Source organism: Homalodisca vitripennis, unplaced genomic scaffold, assembly GCF_021130785.1.
Source record: "Homalodisca vitripennis isolate AUS2020 unplaced genomic scaffold, UT_GWSS_2.1 ScUCBcl_5564;HRSCAF=12348, whole genome shotgun sequence".
Lineage (NCBI taxonomy): Eukaryota > Metazoa > Arthropoda > Insecta > Hemiptera > Cicadellidae > Homalodisca > Homalodisca vitripennis.
The window spans coordinates 14,975-36,228 of NW_025781686.1; the positions used below are offsets into that span (position 1 = coordinate 14,975).

A 21,254-nucleotide genomic window follows, 5' to 3' on the forward strand; every position below is an offset into this window, starting at 1 on the left:
ACTTTGTCTCATACCTGTAGAAAATAATTGGGTTTTATGATTTTAGATGTTCTTGACTAGGTTAACATAAGCCGATTTGTTAGTTTTAAATTAATATATAAAATACTATAAATTATAATACAATTTAACACTATTGCATAGGTATAGTCTTTGTGCTATTTTGACAAGTTATTTTTAGTCAGCATTAACATACCAGTAATGTGTCCTTCAACAAAGTATTGTCTGATGCTTAAGTTTAAATACACTAAAAGTTTAGTGTTGGAGAATTTTCAATATTTGGCCACCCTGTATTATTTTGCTTCATTTTTATACTGATATAGTCATGAGCTTTATTGTGAGTTACTCTTAAGGTCCACATTGGTAGAGGTAGACAGACATATAATTGATATGGTAACTGGTTCATGAAGACCATTTAAAAAAGACCCACTAATATTAATTTTGCTTGAGATTGAAATATCATTTTTTGCTGAGTTAAATTAACTATCAGGTTTATTATATCACTGTAGCTATGTGAATGAATATTTTATTAAATTATTTGTGTATACTATGTTGTAAATTATATAAATGGTTTACTTTTATTCATTTATTTATAATTATGATATTACTATTATTTTTAATGTACTAAAACCATTAAAAATTAAGAAACGGCTCTTGAATCAGAAGGTTACATACTCGAGTTTGAAAGTTAATCACAGGTAGAGCTGTAACAACAAGACATAGAAGTCCGTAACGAAACCAATGCTGAATTTAATAACAGTGCCGGTATGCAAAAATAAAAGTTAAGATGGTAATTTAACAATAATTTTGACATAATTCTAAAATTTCATACTCAAAAAAAAGCACACTTGTACCTATATTGTATAAAAATTTGGTCTTAATCTGATCAAAAGTTTCCAAATTTGAATTTCCAAAGTTGCAGTTTGGCTGAAAAGCGCTATAAACGGTATCCCTTTTCGTTGTTATCATGTTTTAATTATTTGCTTTATACATATAAACAGAGTAATAAACAACCTATTTTTTAATGTGATTCTCTTTTAACAAGTTCACAACGATGTGTACCCCATCAATTTTTTCACAACTGCCGTCGTGTACCCGGTTGGGTACACTCTGTTTTTCGTAAAACGCGTTGTGCGCCCAATAGAGTACACGGTGCAGTGCATTTCCTATTGCGTTTTCATTGTTTGCTTATCTTGGTTTTTTTTTTAAATGTGATATTGCGCCAAAATAAATATGTTAGACTATCACCTACTTCGACGGGCACACGATTGCTTAATATTTAAGGTTAATTACATTTTTTAGTATCCCTTGGGATACATAGAAAAACATATTGGAATAAAAATTTGATGGCAAATAACAAAATCCAGAGATAAGTTATTGTCATGAATGTATTATTGTAGTTTTATTGGTTAGTTTGTGGTAAACTTTCAAACTGGTGTATCTATACTTTTTGATCAAAGAGTAAGTTCATGTGATTTATACTGAGTGTCATGAATTTAGGAGTGGAATGTGTAAAGATTGCATCTATTTTCATAGAGATTTTCTACATTAATAATATTGTAAGTAGTTAGATTTTTCAGTAATGTTTGTGGTAATGCTAAACTTCATATTATGATGTCACTATAAGATAAATTAAATTACTAAAAAAGGAACACGGTCATGCTAATTTATGTTTGTTGATGTCTTTCCAGTAAAGTTTGTTAAGAATGATTTAATTTAAAGTAAACAAATCAAATCCAAATCATAAAACATTATTGTATGTATTATGCTTAGTTTAAATTTACCGGTGATTAAAAGTATAGTTTAATCGTGTGTATAATTTTTCCTACTTAACGTAGGTTATTAACAATTTTAATGTGTGCTGGCTGGATCCAAGTTTTCCAACTTTGTTAAAGCGTTCTTAGTCTATAACTTGCTGTGCAGTGCATGGCTTTTTGACATGTTGTATATTTTAACTAAATTAAAATTTGTATATTTTAATTTTATATATACAGGAAAGCTTGTTATTTATTTAAATTATTTATTTTTTAATTACCTCTTCTCATATGTTTTTGAGTGCGATATTATTTTATGTAAACCTATCGAATATTATGGAATAGAGTACAATTATTTAGTGTGTTTATTTAATTTATATATTATTGTAATTAATATTTATCTTTTTAAGTATAATATCAAATTTAAGTACGTTATTTTGTGTCATGTATACAAGACAATATTAAGGAGGCAATATTGAAAAATGTGTCAAATATCAGAGTAAAAATAAAACTATATTTGTTTTAGTTGTAAGAATTATTACCTAGTATTATTTTAACAACAAATTTTTAATCGGTGAAGTTAAACAAATTGTTTTACGCATATAAAGTTAATGTACTAAATTTAAGTACATTTTTTTACCATGTATACCAAGAAAAATTTAGGAGATGATATTGAGACATGATTATTTTTTTATCAGAATAAAAAAATATAATTTTGTTTTCATTTTTAATAATTATTACCCAGTATTATTTTGGCAGAAAATATTTTAACTGTGAGGTCAAACGAAAAGTTTTATGAAAAAAAAAACTATAACTTTATTGTTTGCAATATTTTTACCTAGCTTTTAAGAGTAATTGTTTTTGTCTTCTTTATTTTTTACATTTTTATTGGATTTAGTTTAGTTTAATTACAAACCAATGATTTTATTATCTGGGTTATATAATTTAGCCTCTGTATTATTAACTTATTATTGCTGAATAGAGTTAATTTGTTAGTGATTAATTTGACGTTGATCCTTAACTTTTCAGTTTAGACTACCTAAGAGGAAGATTATTTGTTTAACTATTGTTCTAATAACTAAATGCTCATTATTTCATGTGAAATCAAATTTTATTAATGCTCTACTCACAAGTTTATACATTAAAGTATTGTATAAAGATTATTGAATGTGGTTGGTTTTTCACCCTTCTCCCCTCCCACCAAAGCCTTTTACTTTAACCACTACTTGGTTTATATAACATAATAACAGGATAAATTAAATTTTTTCCATCATTGATCAAATGCTGGTTATTTAATAGATTTAGTTATTTTTGTAATTTTTGACCATGGAAAAAAACTAGTAACTGCAGGACTTTCAATACAGGTTTAGTTGCATTTTTATATATTTTATGCACTTTTATGGTTTTATTGCCACTTTTTAATAAACTATTATTTGGTTTAATTAAGTTGTAACCTAATTTTTAATTCCTTTGTTCAAATTTGCTTTGCACGTACTCAACCTTTGTTAGTTCGGGTGTAACATGTTGTTTGTGCTCTTCTCTCCTGTACAGTTACATTGCTTGAATTCATCCTCTCCAGTTTGTGCTCTTCTCTCCTGTACAGTTACATTGCTTGGATTCATCCTCTCCAGTTTGTGCTCTTCTCTCCTGTACAGTTACATTGCTTGGATTCATCCTCTCCAGTTTGTGCTCTTCTCTCCTGTACAGTTACATTGCTTGGATTCATCCTCTCCAGTTTGTGCTCTTCTCTCCTGTACAGTTACATTGCTTGGATTCATCCTCTCCAGTTTGTGCTCTTCTCTCCTGTACAGTTACATGGCTTGGATTCATCCTCTCCAGTTTGTGCTCTTCTCTCCTGTACAGTTACATTGCTTGGATTCATCCTCTCCAGTTTGTGCTCTTCTCTCCTGTACAGTTACATTGCTTGAATTCATCCTCTCCAGTTTGTGCTCTTCTCTCCTGTACAGTTACATTGCTTGGATTCATCCTCTCCAGTTTGTGCTCTTCTCTCCTGTACAGTTACATGGCTTGGATTCATCCTCTCCAGTTTGTGCTCTTCTCTCCTGTACAGTTACATTGCTTGAATTCATCCTCTCCAGTTTGTGCTCTTCTCTCCTGTACAGTTACATTGCTTGAATTCATCCTCTCCAGTTTGTGCTCTTCTCTCCTGTACAGTTACATTGGTTGGATTCATCCTCTCCAGTTTGGATATCATGCCATTCATCAACCAGTTATTATTTATGCCTTTGGAGTGGCAATCCAATGCCGCACTGTTTTTTATTTATTAGGGGTTTTTTAAACCTGAAGAAGGGGGAGCTGTTCCATGAATAACAAACTGATGTTCACAATGAAAAGTATAGGCTGATCACATTTGATTACTGATTAACTTACAGAACAAATCAAGGATAGCGTGAAGGAAAATCAAAGATTCACTCTCACAGATCTAGTGGATAGAATCGGGAATGAAAAACTTCTATATCGTAAATCTTATGTCCCATGAATACCAAAACTCTTGACTGATCAACTCAAAACAAATAGAATGGAAACAGTTCTAGAGTTTCTTTACCTGATACCATGAAGATGCGGAACTTTTAACGCCATTGTTATTGGTCATGAAAGATGGGACTTTTATATAAATGTCAAACAAATAGAGTGGAGCAATCAATCAATCAATAATATCTTTATTTACACATTCATCAAGAATGGTTACAGAGTCAATGTATACACTAAAAATAATGTAATATAAGGTTTGGTTATCAAGTTTAAAATCACAGAAATGCAAACAGGAAAACATAAACATTAACATAAACAAAGATTATTGTTAGACAAATTTTGTAAGGTAAAACAATAAAACATCAGAATTAAGTCTTATGAGCATTATAAAAAAGTGTTAACAGTATCAAAAAACTCATAGCTATATAGCTATATTTTTCAGCAAACTGGTCAGTCTTTTCTTGAGATATATGGAGTCACATGTTGTTGCTGTGAAAAGTTCCGTGATTAGTTACATGCATAAACGTATTGAAAAGATTGTACCTAGATACAATACATGCTAATATAAAGCTGTTATATAATTTAAAAGATGGTTTAAGTTGTTCTCTAAAAAGCCATGAAAATTATGTGTTAAGTTTTATTTGTTAACTTATTTTCCGAACAATTCTTGTAAATGATTGATGGTATTAAACAGTGCTGTTCTTAATAAACAATTTGAGTTTACACCTGCTTGGTTTACCTTAGGAGGTTTGTTCTGTTCTCATAATATAAACATGGTTTGTACAATGTTTTCTTTTATTTTAAAATGATGTTCATAACACATTAACCACTGTCTATACTGAGGGAAGGTTAGTATTCTCATAAGATAGCAAGTGTGGTAAGGCTTCTGCCTCAGTAAACGTATTAAACATTGCAGTGTACTGATAACAACTGGACTAGGAAGAGCATTACAGCAGCTGTTCAAGGAATGAATAGTAGTGATGGGACTATTGACTACTTTTTACAACTGACTAGTGACTAGTCGAATATATTCAAACGCAGACTAGACTAGTTGTGAAAACTAGTTGATTAGTTTTACTTGTCTTGACATGAAAAGAAGTCTACTGTTGCCAATGATAATTCCAGTTGTCAGTTGTAATTGCTTTTATAGTAAAAAAATTGGAACTACCTTCAGTTGATAGATCAAAAAACCCTCTTACTATGAGAAATTAAAAAAAAACGTATTTAGGATATTTATTACTTGCAAAAACGTACATTTTTCTAAACTTTTTCAATTGATGAACATGTAGCAAATGATAGGAGTAAACTTGTCCCAAAAAATGTAAATAAAATATTGTTTTTACATTCTAATACGAAATTAAAATAATATAATTCAAACCAATAGTTTAGCCTACTGTAAAACGAGTATAAGGGAATTTAAAAATGTATTATTGATAAATACAAGTACCGTGTTACAAAACTTGAGTATTTTCTATAAAATACCTAATTTTTAAAATTTGGTAGGTAGGAAAACTAACGCATAAATTGATACTGAATTAAACTAGTCGATTAATTTACGACCTCAGTAGTAGATTGGGTGTAGGTAATTGTTTAATTGACCCACCTTGTTGGGAATACGTGAATCTTTGTTTGAAGGTTATTTATGATGATGGAAGGATTGTGAAGGAAACAGGATTTTTCCGGACATTTGCCATCGTTCAGTGAAACAAGAAATCAGTAACACTACGATTGCAGATCTCGAAATGTAGTGTTACTGATTTCTTGTTTCACTGAACGATTGCAAATGTCCGGAAAAATCCTGTTTCCTTCACAATATGTGAGTGTTCAGATTGTAGGTTTTCTTTTCATCTTGCACTACTTTATTTTAGCTTTGTGATGAACTTAAAAGTATATTATATTAATTCAATATTCCAAGTTGTAATTAAAACTTAAATGCTTCAAGTATCAAATTACGTCCTATTGTGCAATGTTGGTTATGCCACATGGCAAAATTCTACATCTTCAGTTATCTACCACAAATTATTGTTTATATAATTTTGAATTTTTTAAACACTGCAATTGAAAAATAATTGTAGTCAAGTCTTGTTGCTTAGAAATAGTACTCACCATTATTAAATTGAGGATTTAATTAATTTCACTCATTTGAATTTAGATTTTATATTTGAACATTTGATCTTGCTTCACTCACTGATTTAAGTTACATTGAGCATTAATAGCTTTTAATATATGTTTCGAATTTAATACTTTTCATTATCATAATTTCACATATTTTTCTAAAACATGTGCTTCTTGAGTAGGATAAACGTACATGTATTCATTACCGTTGCTAAGACAAGAAGAAAGGGAGAAAGCTGAGATCACCACAACCATTGGGGTTACAAAACAGGGCTCACATACCGGAAATCAACGGAAGTCGTTAGCCCTTCGGCCTCCAACCCAGATCAATATGTTTAAATGGGATGAAACCATTACATCCGTTTTTTCAATTGGTTGTGGCTTGTCAGAGATGTCCAAGGTTATTCCGTTAGAGTTGTTGAGCGTTAACTCTTATCGAGATCTCATATCGGGTCTGCTCTGAAGAGTTATAATGTTTGTAGTTTATTAATGAGCAACAAGAAAAACAACTGGGGCATTGCAAATATAATTCATTACAATCAAAAGAGCTCCTTCATGCGCAACAGCTGAAATAAGAGCCACTCGCAGTTTTATTTTACTTCTGAACTCTTATTCACGAACACCGGAGAAACATGTATTTTATATATGTAATAATGAAATGCCTACTTACTACAGTTGAAAAATTATTAAAAACCTTTTAAATCATAAGTCAAGTGTAGAGACCAATATCAGAGGCCGTTGATACTTGAAAATTATGTGTGAGGAAGAGTTGGTGTGCTTTAGAATAATGTGTGTGTGTTTGGGAGTGCTAATAGTTGAGCAGTCTTAAGACGGACTTTGGGTCTCAGTTTGAGATAGCGGATATTCAAATCCCGTCTGTGTATTACATTTGTTATCAGTACCATCGACCTTATACTGTTTTGACTCTCCTTCTTATTCTGATTGATAAGATCCTCGCACAGGCCAGTGGCCCATGAGGACAAGAAGAATAAGGCTTAAAAGAGGATTTGCCTCTTCTTTTTCTTAAAAAAATTAAGTTTTCCATAGTCATAATTGTTATTTCACCATTTAAATTCCACACGCTGGATTAATTTGAAGTCTGGTAAACTCTCTGATGGGTTTACTACTCTTATTTCTTCTTAGTTACGAATCCTTCAACGAAAAGAAACACTATGGCTAACAGCTTTTTCACTAGTGTGTTGCAACAGTAAACTTAATTTATTCCACAATGAAAAAACCATTTCCAGAACCAATCCATTAGGATTTAACTACAGTAAGAAAGAACAAATCAAATCCTAAAATATATGTATATTTACATATTGTTGTACAAATACTGTTTTACAAATATATATATTATATAATATAAAGATAACAAATCGAGATTCTTAAACTTTCAGCAGTGTGTCTGCATACTGGAACTCTGGGCTATTCTCATACTCGCACATATCCAGTGCTATCTCACAGCTCTCCCTCACCACACGCTTGTCATCTGAGAGGTATTTCCGCAGCACGCCAAGGCAGTCCTCCGAGGCTACAGCTCCCAGAGCTTCGGCACATTCATGTCTCACCATCTCATGCTGACTGAGGTCTTCCAGAGCCTCGGTCAATGCTGGAACACTCCTAGGTTCTGCCAGCTGACCGAGCACGAATGCCACCTCGTGACGGAACAGACTGCCTCCGGAGTTTAAACCTAATAAAAATTATTTTTTATAATATAGCACAAATAACAGCAGTTTTTTATTCCTCAATTGGTCCATAAAGTGATTGTTTGGTGTTACATTGTTATAAAGATCTGAAAAATCAGCAGCGCACAATCAAAGTTTTTCAGTGTGTTGACCTCAAACTTTGCTTTTGTTTCAGACGAAGTGAATCCAAACACATAGCGGTTTTTTATATGTAAACTTGACAGTATTACTCTATTGAATTATGATGAAATAAGATAAATTAAAAAAAATTTGTTTCCTGTATGATAACAACAGTTGTTTAACACAGAGTTAAAGTGTCTTTAGGCAATCAGTTGTAATTCCGACCTTCTTTTCGCTTTGTAAGTAAAACACAATTTTGCTTTGAGATCAATCACTTTGGTCCTAGTAATTAAAACTACTTATTATATGCATAATCATTTTACTATACAGGAACAGTTTAAATCTACCCTTTTTAGTTGCATGCATATAAAATTTTTTACAAGCAAAATGAATAATTTTGTAGTTTCAAATGTATGAAATTTTATTTTAATATTTATTCCTGTGTTTTTTTTATTTTCTATTTTGACCAGTTCTCTCTATTCGCCAATAACATTGTACAGCCAATTGTACTGGTAAGTAACAAAAACCACAAACAATGTAAAGAATATCAAGCTTTACATTAAAACTACATATATCAAATAATAATGTACAATATAAACATTAATCTAAAACCAGACAATTTTTGTGTTATGCATTTATACGAGAGCAAATCAAATATAAACGGTAATTTTACTGTTGACTGTACCAAACACGTTCAGACGTGATGCGGCTGTGGGCGATTGTCGTTTTGCTTAATAGGAGTGGGGGGAACTGCTTGCTTCAAACTAGCGTTGTGTTCTGCCTTCAGTACAGCCATGACCGAGCAAGAGGTACATCCATCTGTTGCGCAACGCATCGTCATAAAATTTTTAACAAATGAAGGTGTTAAGCCTTCGGAAATTTTTACTCGTTTGCAGGCACAGTTTGGGGACACTACTCTGTCTCAAAATCGAGTGTATACGTGGGCCAGAGAATTTAGGGATGGCCGAGAACGTGTTGAAAACGAAAGTCATGGTCGACGCCCAAGGTCAAGTCTTACAGATGACAACATTAGTGCGATTCGACAGCTTATTGAAGGTGATCGCCGGTTAACTGTTCAAGAAATCTCTCGTCGGAAATTGGTATCAGCTACGGGAGTGTTCAGTCTGCAATCACAGACCACCTTGGCTTCAGAAAAAATTAGTGCTCGCTGGGTTCCGAGGTTGTTGACCGGAAATCAAAAACAGGTCAGGTCGGAGATTGCTGGGAGACTTCTGCAACGATTTCAAGAAGAAGGTGAAGATTTTTTGAGGCGCATCGTCACATGTGATGAGACGTGGGTCCAGGTGATGATGCGGCTTACTACTGCCAGGTGCTACAGTCAGCAAAAACCAGTTACCGGAACAAAAGACGAGGTGTGCCCATTAGAGATGTCATCCTTCTCCATGACAACGCAAGGCCTCACACCGCATTGTTGACAAGGGATAAATTAAGAAATGGGCTGGGAAACTCTCGAACACCCTCCTTACAGTCCAGACCTGTCCCCTTGTGACTATTTTTTGTTTGCGCCCCTGAAAGAATCACTTGGAGGAAAACGATTTGAAAACAATGAAGACGTCGAAAAGCACACGTGCGCGATTGGTTAACAACTCGCCCTCAATCTTTTTATGAACAGGGAATATTCAAGCTTCCAAATCGGTGGCAGAAGTGCGTAGATAATGCAGGAGACTACATTGAAAAAATGTTGAAAGTATAGTTTCTGTATAGTATTATTCAATAAATATAATTTTGAAAATTACCGTTTATATTTGATTTGCCCTCGTATGTTACGAGGGGGGTACCCAAAAGTAACCGGAATTGTATTGCTGGCAGCCGGCAGCGTGTAGTACACATTCCTGCCGCTAGGCGTGTGTCGCGCAACCCATTGCGAGCTCAGTGACCCCAGTTCCGTTGTCCTAGTGCATTCTGTTCGTTCTTAGTGACTGTTTTCGCTAACCCTGTTTTGTTCTTGTTTCGTTTTTTGTCATGGCAAGTTTAAGTGAACAACGTGCAGCTGTGAAATTTTGTTTCTTACTTGGTAAAAATGCTGCAGAAACTATTTTAATGTTGAATACAGCTTACAAAGATGATACTATGGGGAAAACTCAGGTCTACGAGTGGTTCGCTCGATTTAAAAATGGCGACATGTCGATTGAAGACAAACCTCGTTCTGGACGTCCATCAACCTCTCAAACGGACGAAAATGTTGAGAAAATTCGTGAACTTGTGCTCACCGACCGTCGACAGACAATTGAGGAACTATCAGAGAGTAGTGGGTTAACTTGGAGCTCGGTTCAGTGAATTTTAACAGGAGATTTAGGACTGAAAAGGGTTGCTGCCAAATTTGTTCCTCGACTTCTGACTGACCATCAAAAGGCACATCGAGTTGAAACTTGCCGCCTTCTGAAAGAACATCTCGAAAATGATCCCGATTTTCTGGAAAAGGTAATTACTGGTGATGAGTCATGGTGCTATGGTTATGACCCAGAAACGAAGCAACAGTCAAGCCAATGGAAGTCGCCATCTTCACCTCGTCCAAAAATATGTCGGCAAGTCAAATAAATCAAACATCAAAACCATGTTGATTTGCTTTTTTGATGCTAAAGGCATTGTTCATTCTGAGTTTGTACCTCCAGGTTAGACTGTCAACCAAACATTTTATTTGGATATTTTAAGAAGATTGCGCAACAGTGTTCGCCAGAAAAGACCCGATTTGTGGCAGACTGGAGACTGGTTCTTCCACCACGACAACGCACCGGCACACACAGCCATCTCTGTTAGGCAGTTTTTAGCAAAAAACGGCATGGTTCCGCTGCCCCACGCACCTTACTCGCCTGACCTAGCTCCATGCGACTTTTTTTTATTTCCACACATGAAAAGAGGCTTGAAAGGCAACAATTTGACAGCGTTGAAGAGGTTAAGAAAAAAACGAAGCTCGAGCTTGCAGCCATTTCTAAAGATGACTACAAAAAATGTTTTGATCAATGGAAATACCGTTGGGACAAGTGTATTAGTTGTAATGGAGATTATTTTGAAGGAGATAGGTCGTATTGTAAAAAATTTGATAATATATAATTTTTATAAAATAATTCCGGTTTTTTTGGGTACCCCCTCGTATAAGAACAACTGTATGTGAACCCCTCAATCAAATATACTTTTTAGTATTTAAAAATGTAACATAGTTTTTAAACAAAAAAATTTGTTTGATTAAACAAACCCTTCCATTTATAGTGCAATGCAGAACAATTTACGGTACAGTCTTTGGACACGTTATTGGGTAGGATAGTGTCATCAGGGTTTTTAAAAATTTAATTTTAGATTGTGTCGTGTTTTTCTGATTCAGAATAGTACATTAATATTGTAAATAGTAGATGAAGTTATTTTAATGTTTATTGTACTCTTGGAGACTCAGTTATTTTTAAATCAAAACATTAAGTTTTTTTTATTTCTGGTGATCCAGATGTGGTCCAGCACCAATGCATTCATTTTTGTGATACATTACTAAGGTTATTTTATATATTGATTACTTGATTATATTAAACATCAAATAGATAAAATCAAGGGATGGTTTCAGCTATGAAGCGTTAATACATATACTTTTGAGTAATAACTAATTTCACATATGAATATTGCATAATAGTGCTAATCCCTCACCTTCGCACAGGGCCAAGATGCTCTCCTCATTGTTAATATTCCTGAGCGCGAACATCGCTCGGTACCGATTAAACAGAGTCTCGTTGTCGTCCAGTAACACTTGCCGGAGCTGAGCCACGTCGGTCGTGGTGCTGGGAGGCGTCGGGTCTACCGAGTTGAACGGACTCACTCTCTCTTTTGGGTGTGACTCAAACCACTCCATCCTCTGCAGAGCCAGCTGACAAGTCTCTGCCACTTCCACCACTGGATCATCCTTATACTTCAGCAATAGCTCTTTTAGCTTGGCATCCTCCAGGGTTCCAATCGCTCCAATAGCCTCAGCTGCAAATACACAAGTAAACTGAACTTAGTTTGAATCTATAAGTTGGAAAAACCAAAATAAAGAAACAAAAAATGACAGCACAATTTAAAATTTGCTTAATTAGTAAAGATTACATTTTATTTTCTAGTTAAGTTACAAACCGAGTTTCTGAATTACATGTACAGCATTCCACTTTCAAATTAATATTCCTGTAATCTATTTTAAAGTATTTAAAACATTTTTCTCATCAGTTTAGTTCTATAAGAGACATCAAACTTTGAGAAATGCACCTTTAATTTCATTAAAATTTCAAATATGCAGTTGAGTTTCGTTTCGTTTTAAGACAGCAGGAGTTTCGTAAAGGAAAATTACTCACACTTACAGGATAACATAATTTCTGCTCTTTGCTCAAAGAAAATTACATTTGACAATGGGAATCTATCCTCTTATTCAGGTTAAAAAAAAATTAAGACACAAGGTTAAGCATACAAAAAAAATTCTAAACAGGATAAGTTTCATCTCAAAAAGTCCAAGCATAAACCTGAAAGTCTGCACTAGTGATAATTAATCCAAAGAAGAGGACAGATTCCATTCTTGAAACATAGTGTTCTTTTTTTAACAATGATGATTGTTAAAAAAAGAACAATCATCATTGTTAAACTACAATACACAAAATGTCTTAAATCCTGTTATCTTTTCAAATCACCCATTGTCAATAGCAAACTTTACACTAATTATTATATTATAGCATAGGCTTACTTTTACAGGAAATGTATTAAAATATCCAAAACAAAGACACTACAAAATCAAACATATAAACCTTCCCCTGCCACTAATGAATTGCATGATTTTACCTTAACACTAAGACATCTACAAAACATATTTTTAAAACTAATTTTTTTATAAATATGCTGTATGACAACACAACAAAATATAAAACAGAGAACTTTTGTTAGAATTAGCATACTATTTATTGATAATAATCTAAAAATAACTATTTACTACATTATGTTAATTTACAACTAATTATTAGAACATTTTATTATCTAAGGTTTCATAGAAAAGGTCTATCATCTTTTCATCTGGGCAGACAACACATATATCTGTAGAACATGCAATAAAAATGTATTAAATTAATTTGCTTCATTATGCAAAGTATTTTGTGGGCAAACTGTCAAATGCCATTATTAGACAATGGCTACAGTTAGAAAAAGAAAGTCAATGCTGAATGCAAAGTTTTAAATCTAATCCACAGTGGGCATACGATTATTAAATGGTCGATGCAACAATCAGGTATTGTGACTTATTTGTAATGAGACCAAATGCTGTGATAAAAATCTTATGACCAAAGACATTATGCCATAAACACACGACCAATTTTTTAATTTGAAAAATAACCTTTGACAAAAAAGTTAACCTAAAATACTTGTGTGTTACTTTTAAATCGAGAAATATATTTTGGTAATTATTTACTCCAGGCACTTCACAAAATTTGCTTTTTTAAAAAGAAAATGCTTTAAATTTCTGAAAGATTTTCAATCTCGTACAAAGCACTGATAGTTGTACGGACTAACAGTAATGCCTCCGGCCATCAACATGGGGTATACCAGCACCTTTGGTGCTGCCCTGCAATGTGGCGACGAACGAAAAACATGCCTTGAGATCAGTAAAACATAAAATTCTAAAAGGCTGATTAATAATGTTCACTAAATATTTCATATTCCGCTAAATATATTAAACCCGTCTAAAACAACATTATAACAGTGTTTTAACCTCAGTTACAGGACAATGTCTTCCGCATTTGTTGCACAAAGAAAAGGAACTGAAAATTCCACAATATCTGAAAGTTATGGCAAACAAGACAACAAAAAACATAGAGGAAAACAAGATGATCAACTTCACCATAGATGAATCAACTGTTGAAAAAATGAAAAAAAATCTGAAATATCATCATATGCAAATTGTAGCCCTACTCTAACTTCTCCGACAACTGATCATGTTGGCGATTTAGAGCGTGATCTGGGGTCGGGAAATTTCTAATTGGAAATGCCCCTGGCCATCAGTACTTCAGCTCCATTCCATTCTTCTGGTGAAAAAAGAAGAACATCTCGAGATAATACCCTAATTCAAGCTCAGATAACGTGAGCACTCATAAATGTCGACTTTAACTTTTTATATTTATAATACATACTTATATATAGCCTAATAAAAAACAGTAGATGGGTAGTAGTACCCAATATTTGCACTGCTGACTAAAGTGAAAATTTCAAACAACCAGTTTATAATTTTATTAGTCTATCAGTCTTCTTCTCAGGTCTAAATTTATAATTTGCGACCCCTGTTGTTAATTTCACATTTACTGTTTTGGGAGGACTAGTAGTCGCAGCCTATTCAGCACTGGAAATCATGGGTCAGGCAAAAGCCATGGCCACTTGACCAGCATCCAAAGAGTTGGATCGTGAAACAAAGTTTAAAAGTGGCATATCAGCTGATCTGCTTGCAGATCATCTATGTGAGTATTTATACCTAGAAGACAAGTACGGTTTTCTAGAGAGGATGCTTTACACGTTGTCTAGATTACAACAACTTCTTGTTTTAATCATTGCTACCCATGAGAAAACAAAGTTACATATATTTCGTATTTTGAGTTATAAATGTTTAAATTATGTTGTTATTTCGTTATAATTTATGAGTTTTTCCCATTTTCAGTTCTAATTGTTTGTTTGATCGTTGTAGCTCCTTTATTATTTATGATATTGCCACTATTCATATTATATTAATTATTTAAATTCAAATATGATTGTTCTTATGACTATAGATATGTTTTATATAATTGATAGACTCATATTCGATATATGAATATCAAGTATCGCTGATTACACTAATCAACATAAAAACCGGGTAGGGTACAATAAGCGGTTTATATCGAAGAATTTTATTTCGTAATTTTCCAGGTCGACGTTTAATTTTATAATATCCTATATAATAATCTATATTAACAGCTGTAAACACTCTAAAATAGGCCGTAGCTGTAAGATAAAAGGCCGGGGCGGCAAATCACGAATTTGACGTTACCAACGTATTCTGCTCACCCTCCTGAACAAAAAATATATATAGTACTAGGGGGTGCAAATGACAAATAACATGATTTTAGGGGGTATATTCATAAGTGGTTAAGTTTCTAATGTTTTAATGTTCAGTTTGTGTCCTGTGTCTGGATAATCTGTTTACTTGAATATTATCTGCGGCCGGGACTGATAGCAGCCTGATAACGTATCTGTTATCTGAGTTCTCCGGGGCAGAGTCAGTGCTTCACAAGATATCGTGTTCAGTAGGTGAATCAACCATCCACTAGTTCGCCAACCCTAGTGAATTGTGTGTGTCGGAGTGTTTAGTAGGGCATGTAAAGAGTTTACGTTTTAACCGAAACGAAATTATTTCCTTTTTAATTGAACATGGAATTTTTAATAATGAGTGTATTTGTTCGTCGTGCAGTCGCGTGTTGTTTTTAAACCGGGAGACTTTGTTGTTTTGTTGCGATAGGAAAATTAGAAAAATTAGTAAGAGTAGAAGTTTTAAATGTTGCAATTTTTAAAAATCCAATTTTTTTGTTGCTGCTGCTCAGCTATATCCGCCAACACAAATGGTAAGTGTTCTCTGTTAATATCCATCTATATATTTATATTTGAGTTTTTTCATGATTTATTAAGTTTTTTAACTTTACATAATTGCCTTTGCATTACATTTCAATTTATATTTCTGATCAGCCCTTCTAGAATTTTATATTTTACTGATAGGTACTATCTCGAGGGATGTTTTTCTTTAATTGACATCAGCGCAGGCTTCGGCAGCACCCCATCAAACCTTATACTTTTTTTGTTCTATAGGACGATTCCAATAAGTTAATAACGCAAAACTTGTATTTTTCCGCTCCGGCCGTTAATATGATAATTACCAAATAGGCTAATACACGTAGGATAATATTTCAATTTTACATAAGTAATTCTGATTATTAAAAATGGCAGTCAATTTTAGAAAACGGTAATTATCATATTAACGGCCGGGGCTGAAAAATACGAGTTTTGCGTTAAAAACTTATTGGAATCGTCATATAGAACAAAAAAGTATAAGGTTTGATGGGGTGGAAATGAGAAATAACGAAGTTCTAGAAAATGAAAAATTAAATAACTTTTCAGTAATATATCCATGTTCTACATCCACGTCTAGCGTCACGTGACCTTTTGTGGCCAATGATTGAACCTCGTGATGACGTCATCGGTTGCGCCACCATCTTTGCAAACGTAAATGAAAAATAATACAGAAATGAGCAGAATTTTGATCAAAATAAATAATGTTTTTCTTAATTTCGAGAAAAAAATTAATTACGAGTGCCTCCGGCCTTCGGTGCTGCCCCGCGCTGATGTCAATAAAAGAAAAACATCCCTCGAGATAGTACCTATCAGTAAAATATAAAATACTAGAGGGGCTGATCAAAAATATAAATTGAAATGTAATGCAAAGGCAATTATGTAAAGTTAAAAAAACTAAATAAATCATGAAAAACTCAAATATATAGATGGATCAGAGAACACATACCATTAGTGTGTTGGCGGATACAGCTGAGCAGCAGCAACAAAAAAGTCGTCTATCACAACGAAACGACAAAGTCTCCCAGTTTAAAAAACACCACTCGACCGCACGACGAACACATAAGTTACACTCATTTTTAAAAATTCCATGTTCAATTAAAAAAGAGATACTTTCGTTTCGGTTAAAACGTAAACTCTTTACGTGCCCTACGAAACACTCCGACACACACAATTGACTAGGGTTGGTTGAACTAGTGGATGGTTGATTCATCATTGTAAACGCACTCACTCAATCCGACCTACTGAACACGATATCTTGTGTAGAACTGACCCATGCCCCGGAGAACTCAGATAACAGGTACGTTATCAGGCTGCTATCAGTCCCGGCCGCAGATAATATTCAAGTAAACAGATTATCCAGACACAGCACACAAACTGAACATTAAAACATTAGGAACTTAACCACTTATCAATATACCCCCTAAAATCATGTTATTTGTCATTTGCACCCCATAGTACTATATATATTTTTTGTTCAGGAGGGTGAGCAGAATACGTTGGTAACGTCAAATTCGTGATTTGCTGCCCCGGCATTTAATCTTACTGGTACGTAGAAAACTACACGACGTTGCTTTTTCGTGGCATCAACATGTTGGACTCGTACCGAAAAAACCCATTAAGTGAAATTTGTGGGAAAGAAACAACTGTAAGTTTAACTGTGAGAGGAGTAAATATGGCCGTCTTCAGTTTTCCTAATTTTGGTTATAATAATTTGTTTGATCACCGTAACTATTAAAATCATATTTTAATTTAAAACATATGATTGTTATTGAGGACTATAGGTACTTTTATATTGATTGATAGGCTGGTCTAGGATTTGAGATGCGAATATTAGGTATCGATGACTAGGCTATATTCTTCGATATAAAAAACCGGGTCCGCTTATTGTACCCTACCCCAAACCCCTTGCTTAACTAAGGTCTAGGCCTACCTGCTTCATGCCTCACAATATCCTCTTGCAACTCATTATCCAAAACACTGACAAGAATAGGTAATGCATGTGCATCTTGCATTTGACCCAAACAATATGCCAATTCATGTTTTAAAAGAGCAGAAGGATCACTAAAACACTCGTTTATGCAGTCAATAGACGTTTTTCCACCAATATTCTTCAATGTAAACAAAGCTCTAAATCTTTCCTTTAACGGTCTTGTTTGATCATTTAAAACACCGCCTATAGCTTTTATTTTTTCTTCAGAGACAGAAATCATTATTATTTAAGTATGAAAGTAGATAGACAGATAAATTTCAAACCGGGCTTTTTAACTAACCTATAAATGAGAATGTGATTAATAACGCAAAACTAGCCTGGGATCTGTCTCGTACATCACAGTGATTCATAGAGTTATCATTTTCATGAGTAATCCTAAATCATTACAATTGTTTTTATCCTTGAAATGGCCAATGGGATCAATCCAACAAGAATGAAGTGTTATTAAAAATACAGTGACAAATTTCGCGTGTTCGTGTTTGGACGGTAGCAAAAAAACGTATTTGTGTCATGTAGCCTTATACGTCATGTCATAGCTGTTATGTACCAAAGTACAACAACAGCTATGACTATAGTACAACTATGATTTTTACATAGTAGAAATAGTATACTATATAATAATTCGCGGTCGCTTTATTTATTTGTAAAATATGTAACATATATGATAACTAGTCAGTGTTACTAATAATGTATTATTGTTAAACATTGAGGTGAAAATAGATTTTAATGACCTAAACAGCATTAAACGAAATTCTACATCTCAAAAAACCTTTTATCTCAATAAATAATTTAATAATAAATAATCTCCATTTCAATAACCAAATTATAAACATTGTGGAGTTTAACCTGTATAAGTTTTCTAGTTCAGTATCAACACTACATGTACAATAGTTGTTGACTTGGCTGCTCAAATTCCTGGGTTTATATAGTTTCCTTGTTCGAAGTATATCAATGTAAGTTTCTCACGAAATGTTTGATCAAGCTTTATACAGAAATACAGTGTTCAATTTAATACCAAGCATGGAAGACGATGCAATTAATATTAAAATATATTTTGAATTAGTGTACAAAATATATTATTATGTTGCCTTTAGGCTAGGACTTCACTTTATCCTTCCGGAGTGACAGGTTATTCAGGATGGGTACAGTAAGCAGATTGGAGGTAGGGGACATCTCTTGTCGATATATCAAAAGGAGTAAAGGGCACTATTTTAGTTTTGTCATCTTGGAAGAATATACGGCTAACTATGTTCTAATTGCAGTCAAATCGGGCTAGGATATTGGATTACTCACTCATCTTTAGTTTGAAAAAAAAGCCTTTAACATTAAGAGAGGCTCAACAACTCCAAAACTCATCCTCGCAGTAAATCAGACCTATCGTACTTTTCACCACAATATCTCGACATAAGCGGTTAGTGAGGTGTCACTCCCGAATATCCATTGGGTTATCTAGATTTGTAACACATTGCTTTTTGCTGTACCCAGCATACATTCTACTGGCGAAGAGGTCACTACTGGCAAGGGCGGCTGTAGGCTTATGCGATTCGTGCCGCCACATGTGATGCCTTTTATGGTAGGTTGCTAGATGAAAGAAATATTATAAGCTCTCATAAAGATTTAATTTTAATGTTACATCACTGTAAAGAGAGTTATAATACCGTTCTATAGTATTCGTCTAGCGATTCGGCGATACCCATAAGTGATTTCGAAGTTGAGTGAATTCAAAATTTGACAAATTAAATTCAAACTAATACTGCTGTGTAGGCTAATTGCAAAGACATTTTTAGGAGGCCTGGTGGGTCCTCCTCCCCATATTGTTTGGAAAAAATAAACCAAAATAACGTGACTGAAGAGCCCGATAGAACGTACCGAAAATGACTTAATGGTCATAGACTACCAAACAGATGGACAGACTGTTCATTGACCTTTTAACCAACATTAATTGAGTTCTTCCTTTAATCAAGAAGAAACTATGTATTAGGTTTCAACTCTCTAGGACAATTTTATAAAAAATCTTCGTTCGGACGAATATGTAACGACATGTCTAAGAAGGCCAAGGAGGGTTCTAAATAATACTATGCTTTTTCAAGGGCAAGTTTGTCATGAATTAACATTGAACATTTTTTGAATTTTTAATATTAAGAACTAAAATCTCTGTACATAGATTTAAAAGTGACAAGTTTCTATTCATTAATTTCTTCTGACGTGACGATTCTATGGCCAAACTCCAGTCGCTTGAGAGGCTTCGCTAACGTGGAATGGTAACTGAGCTTGTATTTGGTTTGGACGCTCAAACCGGATAATAATGATTGGGACTCTTATATTTATGTATTCAATTGGAATCCAATTTCTTTTCGTTATAAACACATTGTCAAGGCCGTAGAGTTCTCTAGATATAAAACTAATCAACAATTTTTGTCTGAGATTATTCATTACCGTACCCGATTGCTTGTTATAACTTGTTTGTATTCAGTTTGGGAATTCGTTAGAGTTAGTCTGATTCGGGAATATTCTCGGGGCAAAATGTGGCGTAACTGATTGTTTGAGCTTCACTCAGAGGTCTGGAAAGATCATCTTTGTCTACTCGCTCGACATGTTGAAAAGTAATCGAGTTGTAAAATGAAACATTGCATAAAGCTTCACTCGTATAAAGACAACATCAATTTTGTGTTATGGTTCATGTCCATCCCTTGGATTTAGCTGAGCGTCAGCCAATCATAAAGCTAGCAAAATTTCTCTTCTATTTGTCTGACTTACTTTCTGTCGTCTGTCGAGGACGAATTGAGTTATAGATTTAAAACTTTGCACAAAACTTAATTGAAGCCTTTTACACAACACCCTGTGTGGTATATTCATACCTTGTATCATATTAGGGAAAATAAATACGTTCGTTACTTCACCTATCTATCGTTACATATTAGATAGAAAAATCCCCATTATTAAGTTGTGGTAATAACATATGATGATTGAAGAAGCTGTTTGTTTCTCTTCAGTGTCTCTGCAATAAAATTCTTTTTACTAATCATGGAAATTTTGGACCACATTTATCGAACATTCTCCATTATTTAATAAATAATATTAAAAACTTCAATAGTATACCACCTCCTCAGAAAATATGTGTTGATAAAAAAAATCCTAATGCGTATCAGCATACGGTAGCAACTCCCTCTTCACTTTATTGTCTCTTTATACCCACGACAACTTGTACTAAATCTATGTACACTTGTTAAGGAAGTTTGGAGGTGCAGTCGTTATAGAGCAGATGTCTATTACAAAAATAAAAAAAGAATATGTCCAAAAAATAACTGTCATAGAGGGATCATAAAAATGGAAGGGGTGGTAAAGGAGAGCTGGATTAGAGATGCTGTCTTGGGCGGGTTAAGTTTCTATCTAGGGCCACCCCTGCCTCCTTGGGTAGAAAATTTGTATAATTCGTAACATGTATGGCTTACAATAGGCTACATGAAGTGCGATTTGTTGATTTGTTTACCTATGAAA

The 21,254-nt window shown here is 33.8% G+C and overlaps 1 protein-coding gene across 1 annotated transcript; it reads right to left on the minus strand.

Annotated features, from left to right (window-relative positions):
* Positions 1 to 7,652: 7,652 nt before the first annotated feature.
* Positions 7,653 to 18,044, minus strand: LOC124373440 (deoxyhypusine hydroxylase-like; the record flags this gene model as incomplete). Its single annotated transcript, XM_046831811.1, is given in 3 exon segments — positions 7,653 to 8,049; positions 11,816 to 12,136; positions 17,697 to 18,044. Coding segments are annotated over 3 exon segments (906 nt in total). The 3' UTR covers positions 7,653 to 7,744.
* Positions 18,045 to 21,254: the final 3,210 nt, after the last annotated feature.